The sequence below is a fragment of the Bacillus rossius genome, chromosome 18, assembly GCF_032445375.1.
Source record: "Bacillus rossius redtenbacheri isolate Brsri chromosome 18, Brsri_v3, whole genome shotgun sequence".
Lineage (NCBI taxonomy): Eukaryota > Metazoa > Arthropoda > Insecta > Phasmatodea > Bacillidae > Bacillus > Bacillus rossius.
Window position 1 is genome coordinate 6,966,017 of NC_086345.1, and position 21,560 is coordinate 6,987,576.

The 21,560-nt window shown below is 36.1% G+C and overlaps 2 protein-coding genes across 5 annotated transcripts in view; one reads left to right on the top strand and one right to left on the bottom strand.

Moving 5' to 3' along the window:
• The window catches only part of LOC134541416 (cytosolic non-specific dipeptidase), a 64,371-nt gene extending 49,876 nt beyond the window's left edge, over nucleotides 1-14,495 (bottom strand). Inside the window, exon 1 of one of the 3 annotated variants that reach the window (XM_063384859.1) lies at nucleotides 14,282-14,495. The gene's annotated coding sequence lies outside the window, so the exon portion shown is untranslated. Of the gene's footprint in view, nucleotides 1-10,362; nucleotides 10,856-14,068 lie in introns of those variants that run through there. The other 2 variants (XM_063384860.1, XM_063384858.1) reach the window with 2 other exon arrangements.
• LOC134541412 (uncharacterized) overlaps nucleotides 14,403-21,560 on the top strand; it is a 92,546-nt gene continuing 85,388 nt past the window's right edge. The window contains exons 1-2 of one of the 2 annotated variants that reach the window (XM_063384844.1): nucleotides 14,403-14,542; nucleotides 14,910-14,998. In XM_063384844.1, coding sequence (XP_063240914.1) covers nucleotides 14,536-14,542; nucleotides 14,910-14,998 — 96 coding nt within the window. In that variant the 5' untranslated portion in view covers nucleotides 14,403-14,535. The remainder of the gene's footprint in view (nucleotides 14,543-14,909; nucleotides 14,999-21,560) is intronic. The other variant, XM_063384843.1, reaches the window with a different exon arrangement.

The following is a 21,560-nucleotide window of genomic DNA, read 5'->3' on the forward strand; positions in this document are numbered from 1 at the left end:
CTTATATTTTGTCAACCATTTTCCAATCAGTGCACAAATTGTTTATCAATAATCAATCGGTATTTTAAAAAAAGCATATATATTTGATAGTAGATTATATATACATAAGGAAGGGTTTTTACTCCACCATGGACCGATAGACCGTGGAGATATTTCTATAAGGAAAGGTGGGTCGCCAGCTGAAAAAGTTTGGGAACCACTGGCCTAAACTATGCATGAACAGAGTGCAGTCAAACTAAGAATCATTACAGGGCACCTTCATGATTTTTTCTGCGACAAATCTGGTCTTGATATTACCAGTCAGAAAGATAACAGAAAAGACATGCAGTGTTTAAAATTTGATGAAAACATTATGACAGTAAAGAAAAAGATTTATTTTCTCTTAGAAAAAACTCTTCTTATTGTAACACAAATTTAAAATAAAAATTAATTTCAGTAGAGTTTCGATTAAAGAGTTAATGTGGATCACTGCAACCTCAAATAAGCAAAATATGAGATAACACAGAAAGAATAAGTAAATTGTGTTTGCAGTAGGCCCTGCGGTATCATGTTTTGAGGTTAAGTTTTCCCACAACTTTTATTCTGTGTGTTTTCTTTCTCGTCATCCATTATTCGCCCAGTCAGTAAATTACATCTCCAGATATTTTATTTTTTTTTATATTTTTTTTTAGGGTTTCGACAACAGTTAGATCATTTCCTAGGTCCTCAAGCAAAGGTTTGAAGAGTCTGCCAGTAATGGCGCTGTTGACTGGCTCTGGTGATACGGAACCTCCGCTCGATTACTGGAGACCCTACAATATTTTACTATCAAGTAATCAGAAATTACTGTACAGTGTGTGTCTACATGCCAGCTGGTTATTTGCTACACCTTTGCTTGTGTTGACTGCACAGAGCTGTATGCCTAGTGTGCAATGGATGATTATTCACACACAGTTAGCAGACGGCAAATGTCAACGATGCTCTGCAACGACAGAGCAAACTGGCGCAGTGGTGATGCACTGGACTGGCGCAGTGGTGATGCACTGGACTGGCGCAGTGGTGATGCACTGGACTGGCGCAGTGGTGATGCACTGGACTGGCGCAGTGGTGATGCACTGGACTGGCGCAGTGGTGATGCACTGGACTGGCGCAGTGGTGATGCACTGGACTGGCGCAGTGGTGATGCACTGGACTGGCGCAGTGGTGATGCACTGGACTGGCACAGTGGTGATGCACTGGACTGGCGCAGTGGTGATGCACTGGACTGGCGCAGTGGTGATGCACTGGACTGGCGCAGTGGTGATGCACTGGACTGGCGCAGTGGTGATGCACTGGACTGGCGCAGTGGTGATGCACTGGACTGGCGCAGTGGTGATGCACTGGACTGGCGCTCCGCAGGTTCCTGAGCTCAGTTCTCGTGGTTCCCCTGAGCCCTTCCCTAACTATCCTGTATTGTTTTGCTGTGTGTGTACATCTCTGATATACTCACTGTAAAAAAAAATAAATTAATAAGAGCCCTAAGGAGACCAATTTTTTTTAATGTAATGACTGACGTGATGAAAGTAAAAAAACGGTTATTTTTTTATTTTATACAAATTAAAATAAGATTTTACATGACCTGATAACTACGTAGAGACTACAAATTACATTTCTCAGATTTTCACAAATTCACATAAATGTCGCCAGGGGCGAAGCGAAAATTTATTAAATTGTCCACCATAGGTTTATAGTATTTAATGTTTAATTTAATCTGTTTTTAATCTGACAGCCTAAGAAATGCTACAATTATACGACTTAAACTTGGTGAAGAACGACCATGGGTGAAGCGACAGCCAGAGTTCTTACACTCGTATTTAAGCCATTCTCCCTGTTCTCCCTGTTACACCTGTATCTGGCAAGGTAAAAGATGTACTAAAATACACTTCTTGATCAAAACACATTGCAACCAACATACATATGTGCACAAATGACTATAACATGTTTTCCTGTACAAAATACAGTTTGCACTGTTGCCATTCTAACACACTGCGAAACCTACAATGCCAGTCTTAAAAAAAATAAATGTAGGATTTCTTGGCTTCTGGGTTGTAGACGCATCGAAGGCAAAGATATCACTGATGTTTCGGTCGACGTTGCAGTCCCCATCATCAGGGAGCAGTTAGATACCTGGCAATGGCGACTGTAACGTCGACCGAAACATCTATGATATCTTCACCTTGAACGCAGCTACAACACAGAAGCCAAGCAACTTCAGACAATGGCCATGAAAGCTTTGCTATCTTTAATAATAAATATAGTTGTCGGTTCAAACTTTGCAACAATAAATTAGTGATTGTGATCAGGCGAAAGATATTATCATTGTGATTCACAGTTTCTTGTATCCCTTGCGCTTATTTAATATTACCAACGATCAGATAATGATTATAAACTGCAAAAAATTTATTACTAAAATACATTCCACTTAAGACATTAAGATACTAAATAGGATGAAAAATCACTGATACATACATAAGATAAAGTCAATATTTCTGAGTTTTATACGTTCTCCAGATTGTTCCTGTTTATTAACAGCAATAGTAACATAAAAATGAATAAAGATAAAACCACATATAAAACTAGTTTTGGAATAAGCTTCTCTGTAGCAAGCATATATATATATACACACAGACACACACAAACACAAAAAACACATACAAACTAACATGATAACACAAAAACATACAAACACAAAAACATCCAAATAAACATGCAAATGCACACACGCTGCAGCAGTGACTAAGATCTCGTCTAAAAAGTATATTAAAATAGTTTCAATATAGGTAATTCAAGTTCATAAACCAAATACAGTATGTCCATAAAAAAATGTACCAGTTATAAACTTTAATAGTATCAACTGTAAGTATTGTAGTGTTAGTTCAAGGTCTCAAAGAATAATTCAAACCATTTTAGATAAGCACATGCACAAATTCTGCTTTGTTGTTTTCTTGCTTGCAGCATGAAAAAATGGCTTGTTTCGCCTATTAGTAGAGGGTGAACCTGTAAACTTTATTTGGCAACAGGATGGAGCCCCTCCACATTGGAATCTCTTTGTACGAGAGTGGTTGAACGTCGAAGTCCCTGACCGTTGTATTGGTCGTAATGGTCGAGACGACAGAGCTCTATTTCGCTGGCCTCCACGTTCACCTGACATAACACCATGCAACAATTTTCCTTTGGGGCTTTATAAAAGATAGTATCTACGTTCTACCGCTACCTAGTAATATGCCCGAGTTGAGACACAGAACTGAAGAGGCTATTGCTTCCATTACTCCGGACGTGTTAACCAAAGTGTGGGAAGAATTGGACTTTATGTTGGATGTGTGCCGTAAAACTAAAGGTGCACATACTGAACAACTGTAAGAAAAACTAGGTAAGTTAACCTTCAATTTGATGTGTGATTTGTTGTCAATAGTAAAAATGAAACTGAAACTGGAATTTAAAAATGAATTACCTAGTGGTCAAGGTCAACTCACGCCCCAATCCAGTTGAAAGCCCCTGGACACAATCGGCTCGACTGGCGACCTATTAACGATTGCACTGAACCACAGGATGTCAGATTAAAGACAAGAGCACCAACTGTACAAGATACCCCAAATAGATGATATTGATTGTCATTAGTATCTGAACAAATAACTTGGGGGTAAGTCCATTTATTAAATGTGCATAAAATAAAAGAATTTTGTTCTGAAATGAAATTGTTTAATAATATGTGGAACTGTCTCAAAATAGTGGCTATCCTAACCAGTAAATTAAGTGACTTCAAAACTTTGAAGCAAACTATCTAAATAACTCAATTACGTGTAAGAACTAAGGGCGCCACTTTTATTAACTTGCCATGGAACAAATGCAAGAATCACAAAATTACAGCACTCATGTATATTTCTTTGGAATGAAAATGATACAACTCCAAACATACTGGAAGACTTCACAGAAAATTATTTAATGAAGCATCAGTCTGAAATCATGCAGACTCACTGGCGTTCATAAAGTGTTACAATTTTCATTGCAGTAGTAAACTAGAAATTTGGTCAATTACAACATATTTGCTATGCAAACGTAAAAGATTCATTGAACCATAATAAAGACAAGTTTGTATGCATTCAATGAAACCATTTTCAATAACTTGAAGACAAGGCTCCTGTTTCATTTTGATTTTTTTTCCACTACTTTTCTGATGGTGCAGCAAGCCAATTCAAAGGCAGATATAAAGTATGTGATCTTCTTTTGCGGTAAAAAGACTTTGGCTTCCCAGCTGACCACAGTCACTTTGAGACGTCCCATGGAAAAGGGCCCCATTATGGCGTTGGCGGAGAAGTAAAGATCCGAGCTTCAAAAAAAAAAATTGTAGTAAATGGAGCTCAAGATTTTACAAATGCTGCTGCCAAATGAGTAAAATTTATTATTACATTGTATGTTCCTGAAACTAAAATACCAGATCTTGATTGTAAGCTACAGCATCGTTGGAGAAGTTGTCACCTAGTGCTCAGACTCTGGTGCCAGCTTTGCTATTAATAAATCCAGTGTTTTCTGGACGGGAGAGTAATGACGTATGTCTCGAAATTATTAAGGATGTTAACACTATATTACCAGGAAACACTGAAAACTTCTCCAGAAAAATTGTCACAAGAAAGTATTAGTTTGGAAGTTGAAAGCTCTAAACTATGCCAAGGAAAATTTGAGCTCTTGCAAAGTTTTTTTGAGAAGAACTCCATGCTTTGTTAGTAGTGTAAAATTATAGAATTATTTGTCTCAAAGTGATTTTCGAGTATTGGGATTGAAGGCAATAGACAACAACGGAATATATTTGGAATAGACAACAAAGGAATATGATGAAAGTGACATATTTACAGTTTCAAGAAGTGATGTGTTGCTTTTACTCCCTGATCCACTAATGGAATGTTGAATTGGTACCTAGCGATAAGGTTATTCACAAGTTTAACTATACTACTGATCTAAATAAAGCTTAATCTGCTTCTAAAATGATTTTGATCATTTTGCGTTGTAATATTAACCATTTATTACGCCCTTAAATTTTTAAACACTAATGGGACAAAATTTCCTTTTGTGATGGTAATTGAAGTGTTTTCATAACTGAAATATGTAAGTAAAGAAAATAAATAATTTTTTTTTTTTGTTGTATGTGAAATTATGTACATACCTGGAATATTAAGCATGCAGAGCATTGTTAAATTAATGTTTTATTCAGAGGTAAAAATATCACCTTGAATAGAGAACAGTATGTCTTTTTCCTGTCCTTCTGTGACATTATACATTATAATTTTTATAAATTAATTCTACATAAATTAAAAAGCAAACCTGATGTTACAACCATTCCTATATACCCACATTTTTTTTTTCAAAACATTTTTCTATTCAATATTTATAATACTCAGGAAATTTATTACGATTGAATTGTAAACATACCGTCCTTCTATGACAAAACAAATCTGTGGCCTGACCCTTAATGGGGTTCGCAAGATATAAGTGAATTTGCTTATTTTATTTTTTTACACATCCAAAAGCACAATCACATGAAAGTGAGACATTGACAATACTTATGAATATCCATTTTATTTTGTTTCATAAAATTGCAAGCGAAATTTACAAATCAAAACAAATATTGAACAATTGATTCAGAAGCATTATCTAACAAGTGAACTGTCAGTTGCATTACAAAAAACCTAACATTTGTAGTAAACGTAACTCATCTTTCTACAAGCTTTCAGAGTTTTTGTGAAGTCAACTGTTAGGTTGGAAACACTTCAGTAATAAAGTTAACATTAATCATTTGATCTGTACCACTTCTCACTAGCGAAGCTACCGTTATTTTTAGAAACACACTCCATGTACAGTCACAAAGCCATTACATACATAGATAGGCACGACTCAACCAAACTAACCTAGGATGGGACCAGCGGTCATGTCATCCAGTGGCGTAGCCAGGATTGCCCCCCCCCCCCCCCCCCCCTATTAAAGTGGGGGATCCGGGGGTCCTCCCCCGGGTAAATATGGATTTTGAGGTGTAAAATAGTGCTATTTTAGCAGTTTTTGGTACTTAAATTTAAATATTGTAATGGTAAAATTTTTATTAATTTTAATATGAAATTTGTTTGAGTGATGAATAAGCAATTAATTAAAGATTTGGTGCTAGGGGGGGGGGGTGTTTAAACCCCTAACACCCCCTCCCCACGGCTACGCCCCTGATGTCGTCTACAGTTCTGCCAATGAAATGCACAAGCTGCACAGGCCATACAGGAAACTGCTCTCTCGAGGCATCAAGCCTCCTTCAAACCACGGTTCTCAGCACATACAAATGAAAGCCATACAACATTCCACTTTCTTACACTCAATTTGAACCAAAAAAGTTATAACATCAAAGAACTGAAGTCCAGCAAATCTGCACATCTGACTGAGACTTTACCACAGACAGGGTGTCTACTAGATCTAGTAAATTAAATTCCCTGATTTTTCCAGGTTTTCCAGGTCTAAATCGGAATTTTTCCAGGTTTTCTTTAACACAATTACGACATTCCAAGAAACTGAAAAAACTGCATCATATTACACTGACAGGTTTCAAAGTATTTCAACTTACTTAAATTAGTAAAAAAAATTACCTTCTTCCAGACGTGGCCAAAGTGACTCAATTGATGGCAAATAAAACATGCTGCTACAAATATTTCACACACTTCCTTTTGCAAAAAACATTAGTAAAAGGAAGCTCCCATCAATTTTGCAGTGACTCAACTTTTGCGTCTATTGCACTTACTTCAGAACGAGCCAAATCCAACATTCGAGCCTTCTTCAACTGCAATGCCTTGATCTCCTCTTCAACTCTTCTTTTTTCTGCCTTCTTCTTGTCTGTAGCTTCCTTTTCTTTTTGTTTTGTTTGCAGGGCTTCCTTACGCCTACAACTAGCATTTATTACATACTGTAACATGGACTTGGTGATATCAAAATGCTCTACACCTCCAGAACGTTGAACAAAGTCATACATCTGTCTTTGTGCGATCAGTATTTCTTCCTGCAAGTTTTCAGTCAGCAGATTAGAATTCACTGAAAATCCTCTTTCCAATGATGCATTTCCATGGAAAAGTACCAACACCATCCTCACAAACTTTAGAAGGCCTGTTTTGGCAGCTACTGTATGTGCCTTATGAATGAGCATCCACAAGTGATCAAGGCGCCCATCTTCTCAAGAAAAAGACGAGAACAGTGCTTCAGAATCTTGCGAGGAACATACCAACTCATATGATTGCTCAATGTTATCAGCTTCTTGTCCTGATAGCCACCTGTTTTGAAGACAACATTCTAAACTGTACTTCACACGCTGTTTCCTCACACCCGAATTTAAAGCCACAGATGGACATCAGCAGGAAATTCCCTTGGTAAGATTGTACTTCAGGGGACTTTTGTCTTGAAGTTTTTTTACCATAATCTTTAGACAAGTCCTATCATTTTTCTGTAACAGGACAGACTTTTCTGGTACTTTCTTTTTGTTGATGGCATGGCGTACTGCATAACCCAACTTGATATTGTTAGCAGTCAATAGATTTTCCTGGTTATCTACATCCAATTGAGATACATTGCGTTTCTCCCTAAAGCTCTTCAGTACCTCTGGTTTCAAAAATTTTCCTGCCAAAGCTAATAAAATGTCTACCAGTGAATTATAGAGAAAAGGTGCCATGGGTGCTTCACTTTGGAACATTGTGAGAAACAATTCCAGCTCTGATGCCAAAAAGTGGAAGAATGTCAATTTTACTTCTAGAAGATTATCTTCAAGAGCACTTTTCAATACACTGAAAGAGAGAGATGAAATAGAAACTTCACTAACAAATTTCTTTAGGTGGGGTAACGTTTTCATGGCACGCTCAGCAACTGCAGTATTCCATCTGATTGCACAAAATTTTTTGGGAAAAAGCTCTGATCCAGTTATTCTAATGTAATCTGCCCTCCTTGCAGGTACATGCTTAAACAAATAGTAACTGTGCCTCAAAAAACTAACAACGTCCCATTGTGTAGCAGAAATTCCAGTTTTGAAAGCACCATGGACCGTATGAAGCCCACAGCTACCAATTTCTAGCAACGATGGCGAATCTTCACCAAAAGTGTCTGTGATATGTATTTTCAAAGCTAACAAAAATGTCCAGTTTACGTTGAGGGCATCCATAGATACTTAAAATTAAATGCACCTGTCGGAATAATCTGAACGTGGAAAGCACATGCTGCAGCATGTCACGTCAGCAGGATAACAGACCAGCTTGAACCAGTTTGTATCAAGTGATTTGTTGCCCCTTCCAAATCCGATGGTAAATAAAAGAAAATGGACGTGGGAACTGTTCGTTATTTGCCATTCAAAAATAAAAATGGGAGGGGATACACATGATGCTACGTCAATGCAAGCTGATTAATAAACAAAAAACGTATTGCCAACTACAACCTACCAAACAAAAATTCACTGAATTTAAAAAAAAATTCCCTGATTTTTCTCTGATTACAATATTCCCTGATATTTCCAGGTTTTCCAGGTTTTCCAGGGTCAGTAGACACCCTGCACAGAAAGGGGATTTACAGTAGTTAGGGATTTCCCACAAAATAGGAATTTTTAAAAAATAATTAGTTTATTTATTTCCTCCTCTTTTTACACTTCTGACTACAATATACTAATCTATTTAATTTTAAAGGACTGTTTAGCTAGGTATAATTTACAACTTATTCTGATAATTTCAACGATAAGATCTTGATTAGTATATAATTATTTGTTCCCATATATCACAAGAAACACATTAATGAGCAAATTACTGCTGTTATTAGAGTCATAAAGATATTCTTTTTAAAAACACGTTAAAAATATTTTTTTTTTAACCACTTGATTTAAACCGTGGTTTAAATCAGCCAACCCTGATTCCAACATAATTAATTATGGGATTTTTTTTCATATTTTTACATATCCCCTCGCTGGATATTTACTCAGCATATTGATTAAAGTGGAGAAACTCTTTCAACCAATAGGGCACATTTTACAGCATATACTTAAATCATAAAAAAAAAAAAAAAAAAAAAAAAAAAAAAATATGTAATGTCCAAAGCTGCAGTTTTGTATGGCACCTCACAGGTAATGAAACAGAGGGCAGCTCTAAGCTGTTGGTGACATGCACATGTTTATGCAGAAAATATCTCTCCCTGTATGCCTATTCTTGATCAACTATCGGGTTTTATTTTTTTACTAAAAAGAAAAACCACTGCAAAATTTTTATAATTACTTTTGCATGACAAATAAATTTAGAAAACACTTTAATAACCATTAAAAAGTCATAGTGTAATTACAACTATATACACTACAGAATCACAAATTCAAACACCTGCAAAAGCAACTATTTTGACGTTTTTATTGAAATGCCATCATTGATAAATTTTCCGCATATTCTGGCCTGAGACCTCTTCTGTCGCTAAGTACTTATGAGCGGAGACAAGATTTTGTGGTTTTATTTTCAGATTTTTAATGAAATCTGTTTATTATAGAGATAGTATATTACTAAACTTAAAATAAATATGTTAAATATTTCTATGTTTGGAAAAAGTTCTAAAGTCATAATGTAAAAATGAGTAACCAATAACAGTTGCAAGTTTAAGAATAATAATTTTTTTTTTTATTAAACTGTGGTACAAACATCATGTTGAAAAATGTACTTTCAATGAATTTAATATTTAAAAGTTTAGGTATTTGTCTTTGAAGATAAGTTTTGATTGGAACTGCTGATTAGTTTCATAATTTTAATAGCACTTCGGTGCTTTATGGTGTGTTAACTTGACTTTCGTGTTATATAGTGTGTGTTGACAGGCTTTATTGTGTTAACTACGGTGATTAATGTGAATAGGACTAGAAATAGACAGATTGATCTAATTGTTCTAATGTTCAACAAACTCTGCTCATTAATACTTATTTTAATGGTTTAACATAATATCCATTATTAGAAATTTGTAATATAACTTTAATGCTAGCTAATGTAAAACACCTAGATCTTATATTGTACATATATTAGAAATAGTGTATGTAATCATAACCTACATGTATTTCATAAATTTTGTAACCATGTTGACAAGCCCTATATTCAGAGAGCCACTGCTCATCAAATGAGTCTATTGGGTGCTAAGAAAATAAATAAATAAATAAATTTGGTTTTTTTGCAATTATAATCTTGTCCCTACTAATATGTAGACCTACAACAAGTACTTTTAACCTCCAACTAGGATACACCAAGTATTTAGTAAGTAGTAAGAAATTTATTGGAAATGTGGTAATGAGAGTAGTAGTCACAAGAGAAATTAAAGTTTGTGTTTGTTTACACTTGACGTCGACCGGGGTTTTGCCCCTTCAAGCCTGGCCGACTCCGCTCCCACTGCGGTCCCGTGGCATCCCTAACCACTCCTCCTGGCACCTGCAACACTGACACGCAAGTGTACGAGTGCCGCGTGACGTGTGTTTGAATGGCGCTCCACAGACTCCCACGACCCCTTACATAATTATGAATTAAACTATAAACCTTTATTTTTTATCCTAAGCATTTCGTGGCACTGCAAATCGGCAGAGAGGGTTTTGTTTAATAAATCTTATATTTAATTTTGCATGAAATAAAGATGGCGCCGGACATTCCTGAGGCAGACCCGAGTCCGGTCGAAACTGGCCGTGTTTGAATATTAATTCTTAAATTACTATAAGTTTTAATCATTCTAGCCGCGAGAAAGTGCCCAATAATTGTACAAGTGTTTTGTGTTTCGTTTTTAATAACTAGAGACCGGAAAAATTCGCGGGTTCAATGACCTCCAGGATAGACTCCACTATCCTCTACACACTCGGGAAAATGCCAACTGTTCATTGGCTGTTGACTTGTGAGTCGTCTCGACTGGGAAGCCTGTGATTCGACACTTCTATGAGTGAGGGTCTCTAATTGGCCCTCATTACTCCAGATTAACAGTGAACCAATGTCAGAATCAGCACTATGGTATAATTATTTGAACTGTAGCGTTTCACGAAATGAATCCGCAAATTTTTCAGGTCTCTATTAATAACCCTTGGCATGCCATCATAAAAACGTAATGGTAGTTTGGTTCGGTGGGAGAGATGCCACATGGCCCGTGCAGAGCATTCGCTCACCCCAGTCCTCAATCATGACCGGCCGAGAGCAGACGCGCCAGCACCCCGGGAAACTCACCGCTAGGATTTAACCATAAGTAGTGATCCATTCATGTTCTTAAGTATTTAAATATTTTCACGTTTCTCCTCGGGGCTACTCTCGGCCGACGGGCTGTTTAAATAATTATTCTTGTTACTCTCCGCGGGTATTTGATCACCCTTACGTAATTCTTGTGGGACTTCGTGTGGGGACCCCACCGCAACATAAACTGGTTCGTGCTTCGAGCTTTTTAACTGTTTAAAGCACTCTAGCCCAGACCTCATACTGAATTAATTTAATGGTACGGTGCAGATAGTAGGTAAATATGGTACTGCGATTGTAGTAGTGACAGGGGAAGTGAATGAAACTGTTGTTTTTTGTGATATTGAATGAATTAAATGGTGGAATGGCTGATATTTTTGGCACAGAATTAATATTGTCAAAGGGGAAAAAAAAATATATCGTAAGTAAGAATAAATCGTAAATAAGTCGTAAATAAATCGTAAGCATCAAAACTTACGGGGGGGAGAAAGTCGTAGCTCTTTACATAGAAACAACTCGCTTGCTGGCTTCAACTGCTCTTAACTTCATAAAATACTTTACTGTACCTAGGATCATAGGTTCGTCATCCCGTACAGGATGTCTGGTGAGAGCTGAACTAAGGAGATTTTGCAAAATAACATAATACTAAATTAAAATGATTTTATTCTTAAAGTCAAATAAAGTAAAATCAGTCTTGACGAACATTGACACAGCAGGATTAAAATTTATAACACCGATCTCTTCATTACTTCCTGAACTACTGATACTGAACGCCTTTACAAGAGAGAAAGAGAGAACTTCACTAAACTCTTCCCTAATCCTTCCGAATACCTCAAATCATAATTTCTACTTAACATTAAAACAAAGATAATTCCATACTCACATTTTCCAAAAAGCCTTTCTTGATCGATTACTTAAAACTAATGTAGGGGTCTCTCCTGCCCTTAAAACCCCGAACGACAATTACATTTTAAAAACTAGGACTCTAACTAATCGTGACCTCTGACGAGAGACCTAGCTCCCGCCAGTCAGCTTGAAGACGATTACATGACGATCTAAACTTAAACTACATTACGAACTAAACTACTCGTTGCCTCAGACGGCGACCATAGCCTCCGCCTGAGTGAGCCCCGAGCTACCACTCACTTGCGCTTAAATTCGCGCGCCCTGCCGCGCCTAGCAATAACAAACCCTCGTTATTGAAGCCAAATTTACTAAACAACTAACTAGAACATCTGGGAAGGCTACCCCCCTCTTCCCCGACGTGCAGGCCACACCGCGCGGCTTGTTACGACAGCGCGCCCCAGTAACTGCGGCCCGTGGCTGCGCCAGCGCGCGGCCGAACAAACAAACAAACAAAAATCTGCAAGCCCGCAGCGCGCCGCGCCGGCCCCGTGCCCCAATTACATGGTCACGCCACTTGCGCTGACGAGTGAACAGAGCAGCCAGCCCAGAGTCCCGTCAGTTAAGTCCCTAAATTTGATTTCAACAACCCTGCAAAATTTCGAACCGCGACAATATATACAAGAGTAATATTGACAGAAAATGAATAATTCCATAAAGCCTGGAAAGGTAAGTGGGTTTTTATGGATTTTAGGTGTTTTATTGATTTGTAGTTATTTGTGTAAATTTTGTTTCCTGTGTTAGATGAGAGGTGTGTTGATTATTATTAGGTAGCGAAGTAAGGAGAAATGTTTGTTTCCTTTGGTAGGTTAGTTTTACTCATGTTGATATAATAACAAAGCTAAATGTTTGATGGGGATAGGTCAGCTAAATAAATTTTTTTTATAATTTTACACAGCAATATGGTATGGATAATAAGTCATCATCAAAGCTGTGCTCAAGTAATCAAGACTTGTACATTGCTGTGGTACAAGCATGGGCATATAGCATTCTGGATGGGGAACATTAAAATGGTTCTTCAGCACAAGATATGTTACTTGAGGAAAATACATTAGGTACCTAACTGAAAGTAATAGTTATGTCTTTGGTACCGTGTTCTATACTAAAATAGGTAGAGCCCACGTCTACTTTAAGATGCCCAAGTTATAATCATATTAAAATATAATAAACAACTGGATTATAATTACATTTGATTTTCATTGTTAAAATACCGCTTAATTACATGTTAATTAATGACAGTTTTTTAATATCGCTACTAATGTTACAATTTTAGTTACTATTGTATTTTGAATTAAACTACTTTTAATCTCATAGTTTAACATAATTAACTTTAAAACAACTATGTAAAAGTAAAAGTAAAAATTTTAAATATAAATTAAAAGAATATCTTATCTCAAAAACATTTTATTCTGTTGATGAATTTTTAAATTGTATTGATAATCATAACTTGTGTGTTAACATCTGAATTGTATATATATATGTATATATATATATATATATATATATATATATATATATATATATATATAATAGTTATGTTATGTGTATATTCGTGTGTTTATGTATAAAATATCTTTGTGTACGGACATTTTAATATTATATGTGTACAATACATGTATGCTCTATCCCTTTAATTGTGATATGTGTATATAATCATGATATTGTTTATAACTTTTATCTTACTATGTTATAGATTTATTTTTTATTTTGTATTGTATTGTATATACTGACATGTTCTACACCATTGAGCATTTGCTCATTCATGGTCGACGGAACGTAACTATAAATAAATAAAATAAATAAAATATGGATAATAAAGGCCAACTCAAATATAAAATGTGTAAAAATTTCATGTTACTTGTAATTCTTTAATTGGTGAAAATAGTTTAGGTTTATAAACCAGACTATATTTTAATGAAATTGTGGCTACCTACTGCCCAGATAATAATACAATAAATTGATATATCAGATCAACAGCTGCACACGCCTAAATTAATTACGCTTCAGGCATTTATATTGAACGAAAACGGACAATCATACAATGACGTGAAAAATTTATGGGTCACTTGTATTCCACGCGTGCGGTAATAGACGAAAAATGATTCAGGAACCAAACCAAATCTCGTAAAGTAAACATGACAACTCACCGGTCACGCGCCCTAGTATTCACAAATTGTTTATTTTTTTAAAACAAATAAAAAACTTATTTTCCATTTATGTGCTGCTTATACCAACAAAAGAAATTCAACTTCTTCGCAGATTTCGCAGTAGGGAGTTTTTAATTTCTTAGGACAAGTTGACTTCCGGCGATTCAAAACAGCAAAACACTGGCTGGAGGGATATTATTATTGTTTTTGTACTGTCGGATAAATATTGTCCTTTATTTTATACGCCGCGTTAAATGGACGGTAAGTGTTATATTAAAGCTTGGTTAAAATCAAAAGTTCAATAATATCTTATTTCTGTAGCTTAAACTTTCATGAATACTTAAGTAATCATGTAAACCGATATGTATGGGATTGCTAAGTTTATTTTAGGTTATAGTTTGTAAGGCTTTATTTCTAATGTACTTTCAGCAGCAAATAATAGTCTGTACCGTTATAAATGTTTGGTAAACGTAAAAATGAATGAAAGGGACGCTACTTGTTTAAATATTGTTAAGTTAAACTGTATTTGCGAACGTTGTTTTGTGTGCTAGATTAGTGAGCAGAAGACTCGTGAATCAATTAGTTACTATATTGTAACAGAACTGTACCGATGATTGTTGTTTTTCAGATATCCAGTCGTGGTGGGAAGTTCCAAGCATTGCCCATTTTTGTTCCCTCTTTCGAGCAGCTTTTAATCTCCTTGATTTTGACATTGAGGTTAGTACAGTACTGGTTGCTACAAATGAGCCTGTAGTTACCAGCTATCAAGGGTCAGTTGGGGGGTAACAAGAACTAGGCCTACATAAAATCATATTACTTATTAAGTAAATAGGGAGAAAGTTATAATTTTTCTGTAGCGTTCATCAGTGGGTAAGGGCCCGGACCCTATCAACATAATATTACATGAATAGTTAAAGCAATAAGTGTTTGCACAACACACAACTATTACAGATGCCGTGCTGCAATGGAAATTAATGCTGCTTTAGCTGGTAGTATGTAACAATAAGTGAAAAAAAAAAAAATAGTTTTAAAGAATGAAATCACAACAATCTCTAAATTAAATGCCAAACTAAAGTTTCTTTACTTTGGTAAGTGCATAGTTATTTTGTAGCTTAACACTTTATCATGCAAATATAATAAATAAAATGAAATATTTGGCACAATCTTTTCAACATGCACATTTTCTTATGTATTTAATTAAGTGCTGAAATGACTATGAAGGAAGTATTCAGAACTTACGATTGGCTGAAAATGTATCATGTTTTAGCACAAATGTAGTATTAAGCAAGAGTTAAACTTAGAGTGAACTTTACTTAATAGTACTATTAATTAACTTGTGTTAATTCTTATGGCTATTCTGATTGTATTACATGAATTTAAACTGTTGTATATGTAATACTGTATTGTGTTAATGAATTGCTAATGTTGATTGGGTCCAGGCTATAACTTATTATCATATCTGCTCAGAAATTTTGAAGTGGAAATAGGGTAAGAAATTTGCTAAGATTGCGTGAAAACATTTTTCATAGCACTTTATGTGACAACATTGTTTAGAATTAGTAATAAACTAAAATAATAATAATAATAATACAGAAGCTGCAAAATAAATGATTGAGAATCATTTTCATCAACCAAACTATCTTCAGTACGTTTTCAGCTACAATAATGCTGAAAGCTTAGTTTGAGTTCACCTTTATTTTATTTGTCACTACTTGTCTTCACGTTGAGTTTACCAGAAGCAGTAAAATGATAACTGTTTTGGATTGGTGAAGTAAAAATGCTCTCAGGAGATTCAAGCGACGCTCGTGTTTCATTTCATCCCAAGCAGTAGTTTGGAGAGCAGGTAAATCTGTTGGCTGGAGTTTGGTGTCCTCTGACAGGTTCTTGGCTTGCCACCTTTCTTGTTTTCAAATAACCAAGAGTCTTTCATTGTGGGTTTTAGCTGCTCTATACCGGTCTACATTAAAATTCTTATTTTGTGTATAATCAATTATAGAAAGTATTGATTTTTGACATGACAACGTCTAATAAATCGATGAACGCCGGCTGCACGCATGAAAAAGTGTCCCGTTACGCAAATTGTCCCGTTATTCTGTGTCCCGTTACGCTCATTGTACACTTGAGCCGCATCTATCTCTCTTCCACTCGACTGTTTATAAAGTGAAGTGAAAAGTTAATGTGGTTTTCATTGCTTATTACAACAGCAATTTCGGCAATAAAGGTTAATTATTCTTGCATTTTAAAAATCTGATTACTAGTATAATTTCAAGTATTTATTCTTTTATTATTAAAATAAAAATGATTCAATTTTATTCATAAAGTATGCAATCATTTCATCAATGTTTTGTTATGACGTTCTCACGGTAAACTATCGTCCGTAAACCGACTTTACAGACAACCAATTTTTTTTTCTCAACTCAATTATTTATATCAAATAATAATCTGCTATTCTAATAATAACTGTATATTTGTAATAATAACTACTGTATTTATTAACACCAGGAAGTAGTCCCTTTTAACAGTATTATTTCAGATGTATACATTTTGATAGAAAAAATATAAATGCTAATCCAGTTATTATATCACAGGAGAAACTATTTGCAGCATTTGGTCACTTACAATTACAAAACTTTCAATTAATTAATTATGTAGCGTGGTCAAGAGAGAGCCAAAATTTTTATAAATAAAAGAGATATAAAAAATTGTTGACAAAAGCTGTTGAAACCAAGATGGTGTCTTTCATATACATTTTCTTGAAAGTAAGAATTGAATATTATCAAATGATGCCCTTGATGAAATACAAGAAAATGTTTTTACAAAATTTTTCATTCCAAATGTTTGTTATAAAAATACATTTTTTTATTGTGAAATTTTAAAAGTTTCATTACATTTTAAAGTTATGTCTAAAACTTTTGTGCTCTTTGGGTATATCAAGCATAAGAGCTCACTGAAACACAAACAGCCATAAAAGCAGATATTGTGCATTGGAAAGAGAGAGTAAATGTTCATTAAAATTCACACTGCAATCTAAGGTTGAGACATGCTTTAATTTTGCGTTATTTTTACTAGCCCACAAAGGGTCATTTTCCAGTTTCCACTGGATTCTAAGAAATTCAATAGTGGGGAGGGTTATGTGTGACCTTGGACTGGATATCATTTAAAAGGAAATAATATAAGTGAAAAAATGCTAATTATTACTATTATGGATACCTGACACAAATAAATTATTCCAATGAAAAAAAAATCATAAATAAAGGATAGGATGCTAATTGCAGTCTTAAAGTTGCTGCAGGTAGGTGGGTTTGCTTAAAGCTTGTTCCGTGGGAAGTAAGTTAACATATAATGATAACACTGCTTTTAATAGTTAATAGTTTAATAGTTTAGGTATCTAGGAGAGGGAAACTTCCTGACATTTTTCTTAAAATTTTGTAAAATGGCATTGCAATATTTCAGGTAGTTTAATTGCAATTTACAGTTTTAATGGTTGGTTGGATTATGTTAAGTGCATTAAAAATACTGTATATTAGTATGAAAGTTAGTTAGGTTAGCTACACAAAAAATTCTGTAAATACATGTAAATGGTTGGTTAGGTAAAGTCAGATGCACTTATTTCTTATTATGTACTCATTGCATATTAAATAAGTTATATTAGTGTATCTGACCTAACCCAACAAAACTTTCGTTTTTGCAAGAATCAGTTTTTTCTCTTGGAGAAATACATTGATGAAATAGAACCATTACCAATACTACAAAATACTGAGAAACATTTAATAACTCACCTTCACAATGACTTACAAACGTTCACAAGATGCAAACGTCTTGTTTGAAATATTTAACATAATGGAAATAATATCCTTCAATGATCATTCTACTGGAAAATAATTGTGTCTCAGGTGATGAAATTATGCAATAATAGCTTTGCCATTTAACAGAATTTTGATGGAAATGTCAGGAATTAAAAATAACTCTTGTTCAGATTTTTATTTAATTTTTTGTGTACCTTTCTTGGATTATTGATTCTTTGTACTGCTCTGTAAAAATAATTTTTTTAAAATTCCTTTTACTACATAAATGGTATTTTGTTGACTTATAATTTCAGCTAACAGGGATATGCCCAACTGCAACAGGTTCAAATTAAATTATTACTATTATCATTATAAGAATCATGCAATCGGTACTCAGATTAATCATTTTTTATACATCAAACTGCGCATTTTTCCTTCCTTTCATAGTCCCTTTATAACTAGCTAGTTTTTATGAATAAAATCAGATTTAAAAATACACTTTTGTGAGACATTCAGTAACGAAACAATTCTATCAACATAGGCTATTTGAAATGTGGCTAACCAGACAACCTACCCGTCTGCAGTAAAATGGGGCAACTGCGTGAGTACTGAGCCTTTTCACCGAGCAGGAAACATTGTGCACGCTTCGTTGCAGCATTGCTGTTATCTTGCCAAAGCATGCCTAATGTTGCTGTGGTTGATTTCCAAAGTTTATGCAAAACATTTTTTGTTAGCTCTTTGTTTAAACTTTCGGACCATGATGAAATTGCAGGATGATAGATGCACTTTGATGGAAAAAATCACAGAATTCCTTACTCCTAATGAAAATGCAGTGATGTCTCCTGCCAAGGACTGAGCCGTGATTGGCTGGAGCTAATACCCCCTCCAGCCAATCAGAGCAAAGCACTGACTTCACCACTGAACAGCTGCTCCAAGCCCATATTTAAAACTTTTATAAATCTTTACTTAACACAAAACAGGTATAACACTATTTAACAACTAACTCTTACATTTTTATAATAAATAATAAAAAACTACATCTGCAAACGTCCCCCGCCCGGGCTAAGATGTGATTGGCCATAGCCAACACCCACAACCAATCAGAGCGAAGCACCTAATTGGTCGCACATGCGGACCCATCTGCAAATCTGAAAAAATTATAAGTTTCAAACAACCGCTCATTATAAACTAAACCTAATTTCACTTGTTGATAAAATCAAAGCCCCCTTTTAAAGCTCAGGTCGCTCTATCTTGACCACAAACACGTTTTCAACTGAAACCTTTCTTTTACTACCAGCGTCAAAGACCTACAGTGTTCCAAATTCCGGCATTCAGGGACAGGGGCAGGTGGGTAATCCTGCCTTCACTCGTTCCCTCTGTAGACTATGAGAAGGGGGGGGGGGGAATAAACGTTAACCAGGGACAAATGTGCCAACACACTTACACTTCACGGTGCGTTGCACTGAGCCCAGGTTAATCAATTAAGGACAAGAGGGCCCGGGGGGGGGGGGGTTTCCTCCTTTTGCCCTCGATATTCAATAATTACCAAATAGGAAGACAAGAGCCCCTGAAAAGGCTTGTACTTCCCCCGCGCTAAGGAATTTCACTTTGATGATGAATGGCGGTTAACTTTTCAACTCTGATGATGCCTGCCACAATGCAGAGTGTAACTTTGGTACAATCTACCACCTGAAAAACCGAAATGGTGTTACGAAAGGTTAGCCTAATTAATAACTGCAGTTTTATTTAATAACTAATATTTACACTATTAATTAGATTATAACAATTTAATGGTGTGTCCACAAAGTAATCACACTTCCCTAAATTCACTATTCACTCTCCCCACCGGAGCTCGGTTCGACGGTGGCTCGCTACTGCTCGTCTCTTACCGTGCACCTCTGTCCCAACACACTGCCTCGCACCACTCAGTCGTGCCGCTCGCCCTCTTCGCTTCACTGCTCCCGCCGGTCCCACACTCGCTCACCAGTTTCCCCTCGGAGGTTGACCTTGTGCTGCATGCCTGGCAGGCCCGGCTCCGGGGAGGTCTCGTAGCCCTCCGAAGTGTTGCGCCATCACAATCCCAGACTTAACACTCGAAGCTCCAAGGACAGTGGCATACATGCAGACGGGGCTCTGGGAACGAGCTGAACTCTCGAGAGATGTATTCCCGCAGAAGGACGGGCACTGCCTGTCTGGGAGGTGGGTCTCCCCTGGCCTCGCCTCGGTATCTTCGTAACTCTCAACGTGTCGTGTCCCAGGAGGAGCAACAAGGGAATAGTTTTTGTTCACAGAACGAGTAATGTGAATTTATTTTATCTCCACACTGAAATGGCAATGCTCCCTCGGCAACATAATTCACTCTTTAATTAATACAGGCGTACTCATTTGATTCCAACCTGGTGAGAACAAAAAAAAAATTTCAAACTTTTAACGACAAGAAAATTATCACACCTCTGAGGCCACACATTAATTCTCAGAAGCAGTACACAAATATGAATTTAAAAGGCCTCGTTCAAATAGCAACTTCTCCAATTTACAGGACATTACAATACTATGCCACAATAACTTCACATTTTTACTGAACATAAAACAATTACAATTTAATTGAATTTTAACTGCTATCATAATTCATTAAATACTGGGATAGCTTCAAAGCCTGATAGCCATGACAACAAACAATACTAAAATATACAAGTAGAAACTTGCCCGCAATAAAGAATATTATCATGTTGGCATACAGCTTGAACTATCAAAATAAATACTCAATATAAATTACCACGCCTTCAGGCCAAAGTTTTAATTTTACGTAATTTTAATGTTCCTCAAATTTTTTCCGGATTACTTGTCTCCTCAGCTGCGACCTAATCGGGTCCGTAGTGCCTGGGCAGCACACAGACGGGTGGCAGGGCAGCAGCGGTCAGGGTAGTGGTGATGATGCCTCGATGGTTGCTCGTAGTCTGCTCCTGTGCACTCGGCGGAGTGGTCGACGTACGGCCACACGGCTGTGACGTGGAGATAGGCGAGGTGCCTGACCTTTCAGGGAATGGAGCGTGTGGTACGCCACCAGGGGCCAACACCAAAGTCAAGTTACCGGCTACCCAAACGAGAATGTTACGACGTAGAATTACGACCGTAACAAACTGACAAAAACTAATGCTCTCCATGGTGATAAGGAATCATGTTGAGTTTATCACTCATCTTCCACGTGAATGATCTGAGCTTATATCCTGGCAATATCAAAACCAGATCTTTCCAAGTGAAAAAACATGACATGTAGCTGCGAGTTGGCGGCTTTTCTCCGAGTGCTCCTGTTAACCTCGAATTAGTCTGTAATTATGTAAAGGTTAGCTTTCAAAGCTATTCATTCATTCATGGTGTAAATGTGTTCATAGTTGTGCCACGCAAACATGGAACACTATTTCTGAATCTTCTCTCGTTGTGTCTCACGTCTGGAGAGGTTCCTGCAAACAGAAAATCGTTAGAACATGAGAAAC